The sequence below is a fragment of the Polypterus senegalus genome, chromosome 2 (genome assembly GCF_016835505.1).
Source record: "Polypterus senegalus isolate Bchr_013 chromosome 2, ASM1683550v1, whole genome shotgun sequence".
NCBI lineage: Eukaryota > Metazoa > Chordata > Cladistia > Polypteriformes > Polypteridae > Polypterus > Polypterus senegalus.
The window spans coordinates 185108963-185125696 of NC_053155.1; the positions used below are offsets into that span (position 1 = coordinate 185108963).

The 16734-nt window shown below is 37.2% G+C and overlaps 1 protein-coding gene across 4 annotated transcripts in view; it reads left to right on the forward strand.

Annotated features, from left to right (window-relative positions):
* zrsr2 (zinc finger (CCCH type), RNA-binding motif and serine/arginine rich 2) overlaps positions 1 to 15830 on the forward strand; it is a 49585-nt gene extending 33755 nt beyond the window's left edge. For 2 of the 4 annotated variants that reach the window (XM_039745002.1, XM_039745005.1), the window contains exons 9-11: positions 5881 to 5936; positions 9779 to 9888; positions 12660 to 13496. In XM_039745002.1, the coding sequence (XP_039600936.1) occupies positions 5881 to 5936; positions 9779 to 9888; positions 12660 to 13462 (969 nt within the window). In that variant the 3' untranslated portion in view covers positions 13463 to 13496. Of the gene's footprint in view, positions 1 to 5880; positions 5937 to 9778; positions 9889 to 12659; positions 13497 to 15468 lie in introns of those variants that run through there. The other 2 variants (XM_039745003.1, XM_039745004.1) reach the window with 2 other exon arrangements.
* The last annotated feature ends 904 nt before the right edge of the window (positions 15831 to 16734 follow it).

Consider the following 16734-nt stretch of genomic DNA (forward strand, 5'->3'; position numbering starts at 1 on the left):
TATTTTGCTTTTGTGTGTATGTTAACTTTCTAAAACAAAATAAAACAGTGCAATTAGAATAGACTAGACAGTCTGCGAATACATAATAATCATATATCGGGGTAGGCAGACTGGTCCCTGCTTGTTTTCATTTTAGCTAATCTGAACCACGTCAGAAATGACATAAGCTTATCAAAAACATATGACCTAAAGTGAATGGAGTAAACATGGTCATAATATTAAAAAATATATCTATTGATGATCAGAAGTGATGAAGTCTCAAAAAGCTTGTATACCTTCTTCCTGTTTAGTGGCAGAAGAGTAATTTTGTATTTTTAAACAGATTGTTTATTATGCACAGTGATCTGGTGAGATCAGTGCATTGGAATGATACTAAAAAGAAAAAAGCAAAGAGTGCACCCTTGACACTGTTTAACACAATTTTGACAGAATTTGGGTCCCTGTCTTTATGGTCTTTTTGTCACTTACACTTGTTTATCAAAAGCATTGCTTTCTACAAAAACAAAACTTTGTACATTTTTCTAAAAACTGGGTGGAGCAATACTTTTCACTTGAACTATGTTAAATATTACCATGCTGTTCACATCAAGGATCACTGAACTGTATCTGACCAAAGGTAATCTCAAACTGAGTTTGTTGAATTTTCACTTACAGTGAGGAACATAAGTATTTGAACACCCTGCAATTTTGCAAGTTCTCCCACTTAGAAATCATGGAGGGGTCTGAAATTCACATTGTATGTGCATTCCCACTGTGAGAGACAGAATGTAAAAAAAATAATTCAGGAAATCACATTGTATGATTTGTACAGAATTTATTCGTATTGCACTGCTGCACATAAGTATTTGGACACCTGAGAAAATCAGTGTTAATATTTGGTACAGAAGCCTTGGTTTGCAATTACAGAGGTCAAACGTTTCCCGTCGTTCTTGACCAGGTTTGCACACACTGCAACAGGGATTTTGGCCAACTCCTCCACACAGATCTCCTCTAGATCTGTCAGGTTCCGGGGCTGGTGCTGAGCAACATGTAGTTTCGGCTCCCTCCAAAGATTTTCGATTGGATTTAGGTCTGGAGACTGGCTAGGCCACTCTAGAACCTTGATATGCTTCTTAAGGAGCCACTCCTTGGTTATCCTGGCTGTGTGCTTCAGGTCATTGTCATGTTGGAAGACCCAGCCACGACCCATCTTCAGTGCTCTGACTGAGGGAAGGAGGTTTTTGCTCAAAATCTCACAATACATGGACCCATTCATCCTCTCCTTAATACAGTGCAGTCATCCTGTCCCCTTTGCTGAAAAGCACCCCCAAAGCATGATGTTTCCACCCCCATGCTTCACAGTAGGGATGGTGTTCTTGGGATGCAACTCCTCCTTCTTTTTCCTCCAAACACGGCGAGTGAAGTTTAGACCAAAAAGTTCTATTTTGGTCTCCTCTGACCACATGACTTTCTCCCATGCCGCATATGGATCATCCAGATGGTCATTGGCAACTTCAGACGGGCCTGGACATGAGACGACTTGAGAAGGGGAACCTTCCGTGCAATACGTGATTTGAAACCATGACGGCATAGTGTTCTACCGACAGTAACCTTTAAAACTGTGATCCCAGCTCTCTTCATGTCATTGACCAGCTCCCCCCGTGTAGTTCTGGGCTGATTCCTCACCTTTCTTATCATCTGTGATACCCCACGAGGTGAGATCTTGCATGGAGCCCCAGTCCGAGGGAGACTGACAGTCGTCTTTAGCCTCTTCCAGTTTCTGACTATTGTTCCAACAGTTGATCTATTTTCACCAAGCTGCTTGGCAATTGCCCCGTAGCCCTTTCCAGCCTTGTGGAGGTCCACAATTTTGTCTCTGGTGTCTTTTGACAGCTCTGTGGTCTTGCCCATGGTAGTAGTTGGAGTCTGACTGACTGTGGGGTGGACAGGTGTCTTTAAAGAGGTCAGACAGGTGCTACTAATTAAGATTACTAAATGGAGTAGAGGTGGACTTTTTAAAGGCAGAGTAACAGGTCTTTGAGAGCCAGAGTTCTTGCTGATTACCAGGTGTTCAAATACTTATGTGCAGCAGGGCAATACAAATAAATTCTGTACAAATCATACAATGTGATTTCCTTAATTTTTTTTTCACATTCTGTCTCTCACAGTGGGAATGCACCTACAATGTGAATTTCAGACCCTTCCATGATTTCTAAGTGGGAGAACTTGCAAAATTGCAGGGTGTTCAGATACTTATGTTCCTCACTGTATATTAGGCAAACATTTATGTGACGTTTGGGGGAAAAAAGCTAGTATTGTTATTTATGGATGACTTAAAAAATCAAAGTACACATTATAGTATAACAAATTTCATAAATCCTTTATAAACAAGAAGTAAAGACTTAATAGAATGTGGTATAAACAAACTAATTCAACATCTATGTTCAAACAAATTTCATTTCAAAATTCTTTTGGATGTTAATGAAAGATGAACATAAGCAATGAATACAAATGTGAAACGATAAAGTGAATGTGGAATATATCCGTTAAAATACACAAACTATAGCAAAAGGAAGTTAGGGGGTTAAATGGCAATTGAGAAGAAACTTGCTGACACATCTCAAGCATAAATCAGTCCAATTGCACATCTTTTAGTAAGAGAGAATGTTTTAATGGGTGGTAAGCTATTGGAAAAAATAAAAATACTAAGAAATAAAATTTTGAGCTGCAGCAATACACTGTGCATGTATATGTGTGTATATTATATGTATGTATGTGTGTGTGTGTGTATATATATATATATATATATATATATATATATATATATATATATATATATATATATATATATATATATATATATTATACTGCTCAAAAAATTAAAGGAACACTTTTAATCAATCAGTCAATGAAAGTATAGCAGCACAGGGGGTTGTTAATCAGTTTCAGCTGCTTTGCTGTTAATGAAATTAACAACAGGTGCACTAGAGGGGCAACAGTGAGATGACCCCCAAAACAGGAATGGTTTAACAGGTGGAGGCCACTGACATTTTTCCCTCCTCATCTTTTCTGACTGTTTCTTCACTAGTTTTGCATTTGGCTACAGTCAGTGTCACTACTGGTAGCATGAGGCGATACCTGGACCCTACAGAGGTTGCACAGGAAATCCAACTTCTCCAGGATGGCACATCAATGTGTGTCATTGCCAGAAGGTTTGCAGTGTCTCCCAGCCCTGTCTCAAGGGCATGGAGGAGATTCCAGGAGACAGGCAGTTAGTCTAGGAGAGCTGGACAGGACCATAGAAGGTCCTTAACCAATCAGCAGGACTGGTATCTGCTCCTTTGGACAAGGACAAACAGGATGAGCATTTCCAGAGCTCTACAAAATGACCTCCAGCAGGCCACTGGTGTGAATGTCTCTGACTAAACAATCAGAACCAGACTTCTTGAGGGTGGTCTGAGGGCCCAACGTCCTCTAGTGGGCCCTGTGCTCACAACCCAGTGCAGTGGAGCTCGATCGGCATTTACCATAGAATACCAGAATTGTCAGGTCCACCAATGGCACCCTGTGTTTTTCACAGATGAGAGCAGGTTCACCCTGAGCACAGTGACAGACATTGAAGGGTCTGCAGAAGCCATGGAGAATGTTATGCTGTCTGTAACATCATTCGGCATGACCAGTTTGGTGGTGGGTCAGTGATGGTCTGGGGAGGCATATCCATGGAGGGATGCACAGACATCTACTGCATAGGAAATGGTGCTCTGACTGCCATAAGGTATCGAGATGAAATCCTTGAACCCATTGTCAGACCCAACGCTGGTGCAGTAGGTCCTGGTTTCCTCCTAATGCACGACAATGCCCGGCCTCATGTGGCAAGAGTATGCAGGCAGTACCTGGAGGATGAAGGAATTGAAACAATTGAATGGCCTTCACGATCCCCTGACTTAAACCCAATAGAACATCTGTGGGACATTATGTTTCGGTCCATTAGGCGCCAGGTTGCTCCTCAGACTGTACAACAGCTCAGGGATGCCCTCATACAGATCTGGGAGGAAATGTCACAAGACACCATCCGTCGTCTCATTAGGAGCATGCCCCCACGTTGTCAAGCATGCATACAAGCTCGTGGGGGCCACACAAGATACTGAAAAGCATTTGGACTAGCCTGCCACATCTTCATTTCACTCTGATTTTAGGGTGTCTACACAACTGAGACCTCTGTAGGCAGAAAACTTTTATTTCCATTAAAAGACTTGGCATCCTTTTGTCCCAAAGACATTGCCCTGTCGTTATTTGTATAGATATCCAACTTCATATTGAGATCTGATGTATCTAATGTGTTTCTTTAAAAAGTTCCTTTAATTTTTGTGAGCAGTGTGTGTGTATATATATATATATATATTAGTATAAAAATGTGACTTATTTAAAAAAAATAAGACACTGCAAGTTAATGTGGCTAATTGCAACCCATACTTGAAATACAGTTAGATGGCCTAGGATGTGAATATAAAACTGAAGAAGACTGAAGAAAAATTAAAGTGTTAACCTAGTGGCAGTATTTGAATAAAGAAAGTTAAATGTTGTTAATTTATAACTTCAATTAAATTGAAGACAAGGAATACATAATGCAGAAGGCAAGGTTAAAAAGAATTTAAAGAAAACAATCAAAGTTGTTAATTATTTTAAGATCATGGTGGTGTTCAGTCTACAGATGCAGAAAGCTTCTCACGGAAACAACTGTTTGTTGTAATCACTTCTACCTGGGTGCAGTTTTATAATTTCAAGGACTGTGCTGGATAAGTTGTCAAGTTTATCATTGATTTGAAAGAAATAACAGACTATATTAACTGTATAGTCTGTGGTGCAGTACATGGTGTTTCTGAGGGTTTTGGTACATCAGGTAAACTTTGATAAGTAATTCCTTTAGTGCTGTAGTTTGATCCTTGCTTAAGGGTAAAATTGTTAAGAGGGGTGTTACTGTTATTCCCTTTAAGAGCATCTGCAGACAGTACAGGATGAAAAGAATAATGGTGATGTTTTAAAGCAAACACTACATTTTTTGGTAGCTTGTATAAGTATGTTCTCACACAACACAAAAAAAGTTTTACCAATGTAACCTAAACTCATTAAATTACCTTCAGTAGTAAGCTAGAATTCATGATACTGGATCACATTAAAGCCACAATATGTATAGAAAAATGTAAAACAGGGCAGATCAAGGATCTTTTATTGTGATTCCAACAGCCATGTGCAGAAATTAAATTCAGTACTCTGGTCCCGGTAATTAAATAGTGCACATGATAACCTATAAAAAATGCCCCATAACCATATAAGCTTTATGATAAAGGTAATCACAGATAACAACATAAAATTGAACAAAATAACATTAATGCATAATGTAAAACAACTATAGCTAAAGAAATTATGGCAGTATGCCCTATAATTAGCAACAAGGAAAAAAAAGGTAGTAGCAGAAAGTTTTAGTTCATGAGAAACTAAAATGCAAAGTGTAATATTAATCACTCAGAATATGCAGTCAGATTTAGTGATGTTGTATTCATCAGTCTGATAGCATCCAAGAATATGCCGTTCCTCAACCTGGTGGTACTTCCATCACAGGCACAAAAAAGCTGTTTAGTGTTAGACTAGCTAAAAATTGTCCTGTTTTGAACATTTTTAAGCATTAAAATCTTAGAAATTATTTTAGATAGTGAAGTATCTGCTTATCACATTTAATTCACAGATAAGTAGATTATACTTGTATAATGTCTAGGGTTGGTTCCTATCTTGCTCCTGATACTTCCATGGTATGCTTCAAATATAAACATCACTACAAAGAACTACACAGGTGTGGAAATAAATGTTTAACTTTATTATCATTTTTCAATCTTATTTTCACAGGTCAGCTGCAATTTTGAGCCTCACCTAAGGGGGAATGTCTATGTGCAGTATCAGACGTAAGCATTACATTAAAATGTCTAACATAGATGACATTGTGTTGTGGTTTGATTTAAAAGTATGGTATAGATTTAATTTAAAAGGTTTGGTGTAGTTAATCACATTGATTTAATATTTTCTTAGTTGAAGCTCATGTTGAGATGCTTTCAGTAAAAATTCAAATGTAGCATTATATAATTGTATTGCTTCAGCCAAATGAAATGGCAGTGTCTATAAACAAGGTCTGCTTGTTCACACATTCATTTAATTGGGGGTTTACAGTTATCAGTCTTAACTTGTAGTACTGCCGGCTGATGTTGCCTGCCATTAGCATTATTATGCACTTGAAAAGTTAGCTTCAAATATAAATAATTCACATAAAGAAAAGAGAGAAAATTCAATATTCAAAACAATTTGTGCAAACTTGGTGTTTAATACAGAGGTTTTTCATTGCATTTTTACCTTTACTTGGCATGTAAGTGACAAGTGCAAAAAATTATTTTGCATTCAGTATACATTTAATTTGATTTATAATAGGTTTTAATAATAATTTATTATAGGTGCTAGACATGTTCCTAGCTTAAGGTGTCTCCCATGGGGCAGACTTCACGTTTACAGAATCAGGAACATTTTTATATTTCAGACACTCGCCATGTGTGTATTTTAAATTGTTTGTTGAAGTGATTTGTCCCCTTGACAAGTTTTAGCTCTGCCTGCAACTTCATGTTCAGCTTTACAGCAAAGAAGTCCCACTACATCAGTTGTTCAATTTTATCACATACCCAAGAGAAGAATGTCCTTGAAGACAAAAGCTTCTAAAATGGTGTATTAATCACTTGATTTAGATGGTCACTCAGATGCACTGTTATTAATACTCGTATTAAACTCGTCATGTGATTTCTGAGGATCAGTTGAAGTAGTCAAAGAGCCACTGGAGATGCACCAAACGCTCTAAAAAATGTCATTTTACATTTTGCCATTATTATAAAATTTAGCATGTAAAACCTTTGCAGAAACCTGTATTATATAATGAATGGCCTCTATGCTTCCTTATTTTTCACCAATAGACACACTCTTTGGTTAAGGAACGTAAAGGCATGGACGTATAACTCTTTACCATAAGAAAAACATTAAAAATATTTTTCTGGCACCATTTAATTTATAAAGAAAACCAGGTATATTCAGCTGTGTCAAAGAAAAAAGTCAAAGAAGCAAGACCATATTTGTGAGTTTACTAACAAGCCAAAATATAGAACAAAAACTGTCCATGGCTACTGCTGTCCAACTCTATATGTTTATGTACCAGCTGTATACTTACCATATAGGCAGCAGTATCACTCTACAGTAAAACCGTCCCTTCACGTTACAGATGGGGTGTAACATGTAGAGAGTTTGTTGATCACATTTCAACTTATGGCTTCCAAATTATACTGTATATATCCAGCAACCCATGCAGAGTCGAGGGATAGAGAACATGTGAGTTGCTTCTGTCCTCTGGAGCGAGGCAGAGAGAAGACTGCCTTTATGAGCGGGCAAAGCAACAAAGCAGCTTGAAAAATGCACACAAAGTGCTGTGTGTGTGAACGCCAATCTCAAAACTGATTTTCTAATGCTGTCTCTGGTAGCCCCAATCCTTCAGACGGTTTAGCACACTTAGGAGATTTTAATTTTTTTTGTAGTGGGTAGAATTGTTGTGTGCCATGGGAATTTTTGGGTTACAGAAAGTGTGCCACCACAGAAAAAAGGTTGGGAAACATTTCTCTACTGACACCTTTGCTTCTGGTATCCAAAAAGTTCTCCCTCTCTCCTATAAACTGACACTGTGCATTACTTTGGGTGGTTATGCTGTGTTCTTTTTTTCCCCTGTGGCTGCAAATTCTTTTCAAGCAACCATCTATCAATCGATCAACCGAGAAAGCGCCTGTTGTTTATGCCATGACAAATAAACTTGTGTGTTTGGTGCCTACATATAACTGATGAGTTAACTCTGCACAGGAATGCTTGGTAATGGCAATAAAGGGGTTAAAGGTGTACTTAAATTACCACAGATAAAATAAAAAAGCTCTGGTGTCGGTTGCTAATGGCAACTAAACTTTAAATTGTTGCCACAAATTATAATTATTTGTTGTACAGTATTTGCAGCCCTGGGGCTCTATGCAATAAATAGTTCATTACATCAGATAATTATATGGTATAGCTTTGCAAATTTACTTAATGCTAAACTATTTTGTGTTTAAAGACAATGACTATGATCAGTGCATTTTAAATCATGCAGGCTATAATATTAAATTGAAAAATATAAAATTTTTGTAAATTTCTTCCCTGATTAAACTTGAAGAATGCCAACCCCAGCAAAACCATAAGTACTTTTCTTTGGTATTTGTTAGGAAAGAAAAAATTGTTGATAAATTTTTGCCCTTTTTATTATTACTATATGAATAAGATATTCTTGCCTTGTAAAAGTTCCAGGTTTAGTACAGAGGAGGCAAGTAGTGCTATATAATGTTTAGCTAAGTACCACGGGAACCTTTCTTTATTGGTGGGTTTTGAGGACCTTAAGTAATGAACAGCAAAACTCTGTACCCTTTCATTCCATTTGTAAAATCATAAAAGCTGCTAATTCCACATGCATGTGTGAACCCTGAAAGAGACTGATCTAATTCACAAACAGCGTTTCATAATACGTAATTGCAGATCACAATTGATGGGACTGCTATGAATAGTTGTGAAGTAAATGGTATCTGTGAAAAGTGAGTCTCTCACACTTGCATATCTGAGGCAGTAGTGTAGAAAAATAAGAAACAGTGTATAGCTTGTAATATACTGAATAGCTATTCACTTATTCAATATACTATTCAATATATTTGCTATTACATATAAGTGGAAATTTAAGCTATGGAGTAAAATTGTGTTCAGTTTAATTAATTGTATTTTTAAATAGCATTCTTCATTATGTGCAGACTCCGTGCTCTAACAAGTTCACAGGTAAATAAGTTACAAATAATTAATTACATAATACATACACAGTAAAACAAAACAGTTTCAAGCTGATTCACATTATGGGTCCTAACAATATGTGTCCAATAACATTATCATTTAATTATGTCCAGTTTACAATGGAGGGCAGAAAATTCATGCATTACCCTTTTTAAACTAATACATTAATGCACATTAGTACACTGCTGAAGTATTTACTTCTGAATAAAAATGCATACTACTGGACTAAAATATACGCAATGTAGTTCAGTGCTTTTCAACCCATGAATCATCATTGGTGGGTTGCCAGTTTTAACACTGATAACAATTTCAGTAGTTGAGTCCCTCACACATTTCACACTGTTGTATCAGTGCACTGAAAACACCAAGACCCCAGTTTCAATGGGACAGACATTTACTAATGCGCTGTAGACACTGAGAAGAATACCCCTGTTCTTTGATATTAATCATGTTTATCATTGCACACTAATGGGAATCTCACTCTTTCCCCACCACAACCCCCTTATTCTGTATAACAGCTTTATATCAATATGCTTAAAACTCGTGTTGAGAATTTCCCAACATTGTTCAATATTAAATACGTTTATCATTACGTTCATTACTCAAAGTGGAAACAAACCCCACCGCACACTTCAGTGGAAAAGTCATGCCAATGCCCTCAAAGCTCCTTTCCAAAGAGAAGCTGACGGATGCAAAAAGCATCAGTTTCATTCATGTACACTGTTGTTAAATGTTGTCTAGGCTTATCACTATTCAAAAATAGATGAAAGCGAGTCCAGTGGCTAAAAAAGTTTGAGAACCTCTGCTGTAGGTGACAATTTTTGCTTTACTTTTCTGATACAAAGTTTGATGTTTGAATTATTAGGGAAGATGAATGCAAAGAAGCCTTCATGCTTTTTAATGGACGTTGGTATGCTGGAAGGCAACTTCAGTGTGAGTTCTCTCCGGTAACAAGATGGAAAACTGCAATTTGTGGTAAGTGGTCTCATTGAAATGAAAACAATTCCTTTTATATGAATCTCATTCCACCATCACTTAGTTCTCTTTCCATTTTTGCTGTGTAAACTTTCATAGAACACCTTGTATTTGGGAAGTTTGTTTAACCCATATAAAAACCAAACCATACCTTATACATGCCTCCTCTTTTCAAAATTTGTCTTCATTATCCATCAAACTTGAATAAAAGTATATTATTCTCAGTCAATATTTTTTCATTTCAGCTTTCATTTGATCAGAATATATTCTTGCTATCTCACAATAGTTTAAATATCTTGGAACAATACAAAAAAATGTAAAAAGCTATTTAAATCTATTTTTTGTAACCCATTAGAACGTTTAAGCTAGATATTAATAGATGTCTTTTCTTCACCTTACATTAGCTGGGAGAGATAATATTGTGAAAATGAAATGTATCTCTGTGTCTGTTAATGAATTATTTAAAAAACTCATATTACAAAGATCTAAAGGGGATAGGGCATGGCAGTACTTAATTTCCAGCTCTTCCGCTGTGCCGTGAATATACAGTACATATTCTGTTGGAGGTAAGCAAAAGTAAATTGTGTTGGCTTGCCTGGCTATGGAAAGGTCCAGTTCCTCTTTATAATTTTTGCTTTGTGCACCAGCTACCATCAGCTACAGTCACTTAGCAGGAATACAATGGTTCAACATTTACTCAGACACAATAGTATGATTATCATCTTTTTCCAATTATCAACAATCTTACAGTTTTCAGTAAATTAAGATTTTTGGCATTGGAAGACTGATTTCTGTATCGATAATAGTTGAGCATGCTTCAGACATGTACATACTGAATCTGAAATTTTGCTGAAAGATTTCCCATGCTTACCTAGTCCTCCTTTAATATCAGTGATAGAAATATGTTATCTTGCAGTAATGAAGATATAAGCAGTATTTCTACACTCCACCACTCTGTGGAAAAGTTCCTTCCTAGATGATTTGAGGCAGTATTGAAAAAGAGAACTTTCTGTCAGAATTTCTGATAAAGAATGGGAATCTTCCACTGACAAGATACTGTATATCCCTCATCACTATTGTGTCTGTGAAAAACATTTTATAATTAGTCTACAAACTGTTCACCACATGCCCATATCTCAACTTAGAATAAAGAAGTGGAGGCCTGAGACCCTAATCATGACCAATCATTGTTAGTCACCTGCTTTGCTTGGCCACATGTTTTTGGTCTATCCCATGTTTAGGTTATATTGGTGGTTCCAGCATTGTCTGTTAACCAGTACAGAAAGCACTGGAGCCACTGATGCACCCAAGGCTTACTGCAGTGATCGAAGTATTGCTGGATAGGATAATATTACTGTACAGAGTGAAAAATATGTTTTGATATCTTAGACTGCATGTCTTACTAGTTGCTTCATCTAAATTAATTGAAAATAAACATCATTCCACCCATTACAACACAGAATAAAAGTATATCTTATGCCATTTAAAATAAAAAATAAAAAAAATCATATTTTCCATTTGTAAGGTTGCACAGACCTTTACAGTATGGCAGGAATTTATGAATGTTGTTCTCAAGTAAGGATGCCTTTGCTTTGCAAACCATCTAGATCGGGGTGCTCAACTCTTTTCCTGGTGGGGCGCATTGGCTGCAGGTTTTCATTCTAAGCATTTTCTTAATTAGTGAGCCGTTTTTGCTGGTGACTAACTTTGCCTTAGTTTTAATTGACGTGACTCAGACCCTTAAGTTGTTTCTATTTCCTTAATTATTTCCTTAACAATAATGAGACACAAAATGAGCCACCACATGACCAACTCACCTGAAAATAAAGAAAGGTGAAGGTCTCGGTCATGTCAGTCTGCTCAGGTCACCAAAACATCTTAACGGTGGTCTTAGAACAAACAGAAAATCAACAGTCTGCTGTGACAGAATTAGAGCAGCAACAAGTCATGATATTCAATAACGGCTTTAGTTAACAGCAAGAACTGGCTTCTCATTAAGAAACTAACTGGAGTGAAATTGGCTGGACTTTGATGTCCCAATTTAGCTGATCATCTGTTGGCTCGTTTCACATCTCATTTCTGTTTGGCTGCCGTTTAATGAAGAAACAAATCAATTCAGAGGACTGAATCCATAATAACAGAGCTATTAAAATGAGGGGAAAAGGAGTTAATTAGCAACGAAAGCTGATCGCGGATTAGAAAAAGTATTAGAATGAAAACCTGCTGCCACTGCGGCCCTCTAGGACTGGAGTACGACACCCCGATCTAGATGCTTCAGTTTATTTAAGTGACAACCTAATTGGTTCTCTGTGTGTTTGGAATGACTTTGAGTTTAAATTTAAATATCAAAGCAGTAAATAAATGTTAATCCATTTTCCTCTGGGAACTGTAACAGGTTGTTTTTAATTGAGAGTCAAGGTTTTGATGTAGCTCACTAGTTCTGCTCATCTAGATTTTGTATATTTATAAACAGACAAACCCAAACATTATTTTTAATTTGTAGTAATGTATTTGTGTTAGCTCAACTTCTTGATGTGTAACATCAATCACCACAGTGTTGTATCAATTAAAATACATTTTGTGTTTGGTAATTTTGTATACAGCTCAGAAATTGCTTTTTTCCATGTTTGTACAGGAGACTAAACATGACAATGTGTATTTTTTTCTGTTCCTTTGTTTTAGTACAACATAAATTTAGAAAGTAATGAATGTAAATGCAGATTATTATATATATGAATTATATATGAATATGTGTTTATTTTTTATTACAGGTCTCTTTGACAGGCAGAAGTGTCCACGAGGCAAACATTGCAACTTTTTGCATGTGTATCGAAACCCCAATAGGCAGTTTTGGGAGGCAGATCATGACTACCATTTATCTCCTGAAAGAAGTATTCAGAGCTCTGGTCGCCTTTCCGACAACCGTGATCGAACTACTGATCACCTGTATCGTTCCAGAAGGCAAAATAGCACCAGTCCAGATAACACATACAAAAGAAATGGAGAAAATGAAAGGAGGCGAGCTGGTCGAAGGAGTAGAAGCAAGGACAAGAGGTGGTCTCGTAGGTCTCGTAGCCAGGGACGGAAGAAGACAAGATCTGATAGATCTAGGAGTAGAGAATGGTCAAGACCTTCTAAAAGGAGAAGTGAACGTTGGAGGTCTAGAAACAAAAGCTGGTCCAGATCTAGAAGTAGAGAAAATAGAAGGGTATCGGTGTCACCCCGGGCATCAAGGAAAAGGGCCAGAAGCAGGTCAAAATCTACAAGTCGTAATCATGCTTGGAAGCTTTCCAGCCCAGACACCTCTTCAAGTGAGGGTGAGCAGATGTCTAGTACCAAGAAAAAAAAACATCACAAGAAGAGTAAAAAGAAGAAATCAAAAAAGGAAAAAAAGAAAAAAAATAAATCGAAAGGATGGAGTTCATCTTCAGATATGAAGAGTAGTGGCTCATCCCCAGAAAGAGAAGAAACAGGAACAGAATGTAAAGGGTTACAAGAAATGCCACAAAAAGAGACTTCTGTATCTGTTGAAAGTACAGAATTGGATTCTGAAACAGCAAATAACAAAGGATAACATGAGCCTGAAATCGGTGAGAGTTAAGGTAGATATCGTGGGGGGAAAAAGGGCATACAAACTATTCAGGTTAGACTTGCCTAGTCGTGATTTTTTTTTACTTTTACCAATATGCTCTAAGTATGCTGGCCTAAATTCTTTCAGCCTTGTTAATATATATATTTTTTTTTATAATGAACAAGATGAACATGAGCATGAAGTATAAACGAGCCCTAACACATTTCTTACATCTTGCTGCCCAGACTGTTCCATTCAAAGTGTGACTGAACAATTCTAGAAATACATTTACAAATAAAGGAAGCCAAACTGATTGTATTTACGACTCTTGATTCGGTACTTGGTTGGCTTGATGCAATTCTTTTCAATGTATTATACCAGGCACCACCTTGATTACACATTCCCTTCAATTCTAATCTTATCTATTGTCTTTTCTATGTCCCAAAATATAACGATCTGCCACCAACTCTATATTTTAATGTTTAGATTGAATTTATGAAGTTATCTTTCATGCTTGATTCCTATGTTATATATCGTTTTGCACTACTGTCACAAAAATAAGTATGCAGAATACCCAAGACTTTGTGGGAAAAGTTATGTTGCACAGAAAATAGTGCCGCTTTGATGTTGGCTTCCTTCTTTACCCTCTGCTGTCTAATCTTTAAATTAATTGATCAATCTAGAAACTCTGTGGGAGAAATAAAAGACAAAATAATTTCCGCTGATCATTTTGAGGTGCCTTTGAGGATCTCACTATTTCTTCAGTGCTAACATGCTAGCAGGGATGCACTGATTCCACTTAGAACTTTGGCTTGTCTTAATCTGCGCTGGTGCCCATGGCATCTCAGTGGTCTCTGTTAAGTTAAGAGCTCCAATAAGGTCTCTAGTTTGTGAGGAATGAGCTTATCGAAGCAACGTTTTGATACCAAGCTGTTTTTGCTTGACCAGTATGGACCTGATAGTGTCTATGAAGATATGAGAAGACTTGTGCCTACCTTCATCCTGTCAGTGTCCTTAAATAGTTTTATACCAGTGACGATCATTTCAGATACACAGCATACAAACAACATAGAAATTATGATTCTTCTTCTTCTTCTTCATCATCTTCCTACTAGGTTTAGGTACCAGGGCAATTTGTGTAACTACTTATATATTGGATTACAAAGGTAGTCAATGGTGCCTGGGTCCATATAGATAGATAGACAGATAGATACTTTATTAATCCCAAGGGGAAATTCACATAATCCAGCAGCAGTATACTGATACAATAAAACAATGTTAAATTAAAGAGTAATAAAAATGTATGTAAAAGCAGACAATAACTTTGAATAATGTTAGCATTTACCCCCCGGGTGGAATTGAAGAGTCGCATAATGTGGGGAAGTAACGATCTCCTCAGTCTGTCAGTGGAGCAGGACAGTGACAAAAGTCTGTCACTGAAGCTGCTCCTCTGTCTGGAGATGATCCTGTTCAGTGGATGCAGTGGATTCTCCATTATTGACAGGAGTCTGCTCAGCACTCGTCGCTCTGCCACAGATGTTAAACTGTCCAGCTTCATTCCTACAATAGAGCCTGCTTTCTTAACAAGTTTGTCCAGGCGTGAGACGTCCTTCTTCTTTATGCTGCCTCCCCAGCACACCACCGCGTAGAAGAGGGCACTCGCCACAACTGTCTGGTAGAACATCTGCAGCATCTTATTACAGATGTTGAAGGACGCCAACCTCCTAAGGAAGTATAGTCGGTTCTGACCTTTCTTATACAGAGCATCAGTATTGGCAAAGAATGTGAAATGGTGTTATTCTGGAGTATTCCAGTAAATGTTATGTAGCTCAGTCAAACTCGCTCCTCTGTAAATTAAGTTCTGTGGTGTCAAGAGTTTGATAGTTTCTGCCTTTTTTGGTGATTTGTAGCTGCTATGGAAAATGTAAATGAAAGCAAATTTGTTTTAATCCATTTACTTGCTATAGTCAGTGTTTAAACTGTATCAAAACTGTTTTCTTATTTTCTAGGCAAATGAAAAAGGATTACTAGGAGAGCCATCATGTAGTTTCCAGTGGTCTGTGCCATGAGCACGGTAGAGTCCTGATGTCATCTTAATGAAGTGTGGATTGTGGCCATTGGGTTTGATGTTGTAAAAAAAAGCTTATGGTTGGTATTTAAAGCACTCTACCATCTCGAGCAGAACACAGTCGTCCATGCCTGGTGACTCGGAGAGGTTTCTTTGAAGCTACATTTGTGATGAGAAATGGGCTGGCAGACAACTTCATTTGACTTGCTTTTGTAAATAAATGGGGTTGGATGGAAACAGGATTTCTTTCCATCCATTGTGTGTTCTATGTCTTTTACAAAATATATATTTTTGTGTACAAAACTTAATGCTGGTTTGTACTTATTCCAGAGCACTCAGTATTTTATGGAAGGTGAGACGCCTTATGCACTTTCCTGCTGACATCTGTATGAGGTAATTCATTGTGGAGAGACTGAGCTTTGCCATTCTGCTGTCTTTTCTAGGTTTCTCTTTTGTCTCCACATAATGTGGATGTATTGTATAAATGTAAATATCAGATAAAACACGTAATCCATAACATATTATGTTGAAAATGTATATAGAAACACCGCTACGGGTAAAAGTAATTATCGATTGGCTTTTTGGCAAATGTAAAGACAGTTATTGGAATTTCTTTGGGAAAGACTGGGGAGATCATATTCATATTTAGGGGGTAGCGTGTACTTTACCGTATTGGTTTTGTCCTGTTTCTGCCTTAATCATGGTGGAAATGAAAGTGATAAAAAAGCAAATAATGTGGATGCAGAGGTACAAGCTGAGGCTCAGTAACTTAGCATTGCAAAATGAGCAACATGGATTACTCTTACGAGAGAATGAAAGTAAAAATTATGAGGGAGGGAGCTGCTTGGCTAAGGAAAGAATTGTGGTCATTGATAGATTATCAGTGCAGTTATATGTAAACATAAATAAATACCAAACAAATGTTACCAGAAATTGGCATAATCTTCCACAGAATGGTGTCACAGTATGCAGTTAGCAGAAAATATTGAATGCAAGCTTCTTATTGGAACCAAAACTAAAAAGGCCAGATAACAATTTGCCAACCAGATCAACAAGAGTCATAACAAGAGGAAAAGAGTTGAGATGACTTGAGATTGTGTAGCTGGGAAATAACCTCACAAGTGGACAGAATGGTCGTGTCTTCCATGGTTTCAGAAAAGTGTCTGGACTTGTCAGGTGAGAGTTCATCATTCAGCAAGATGGTGCC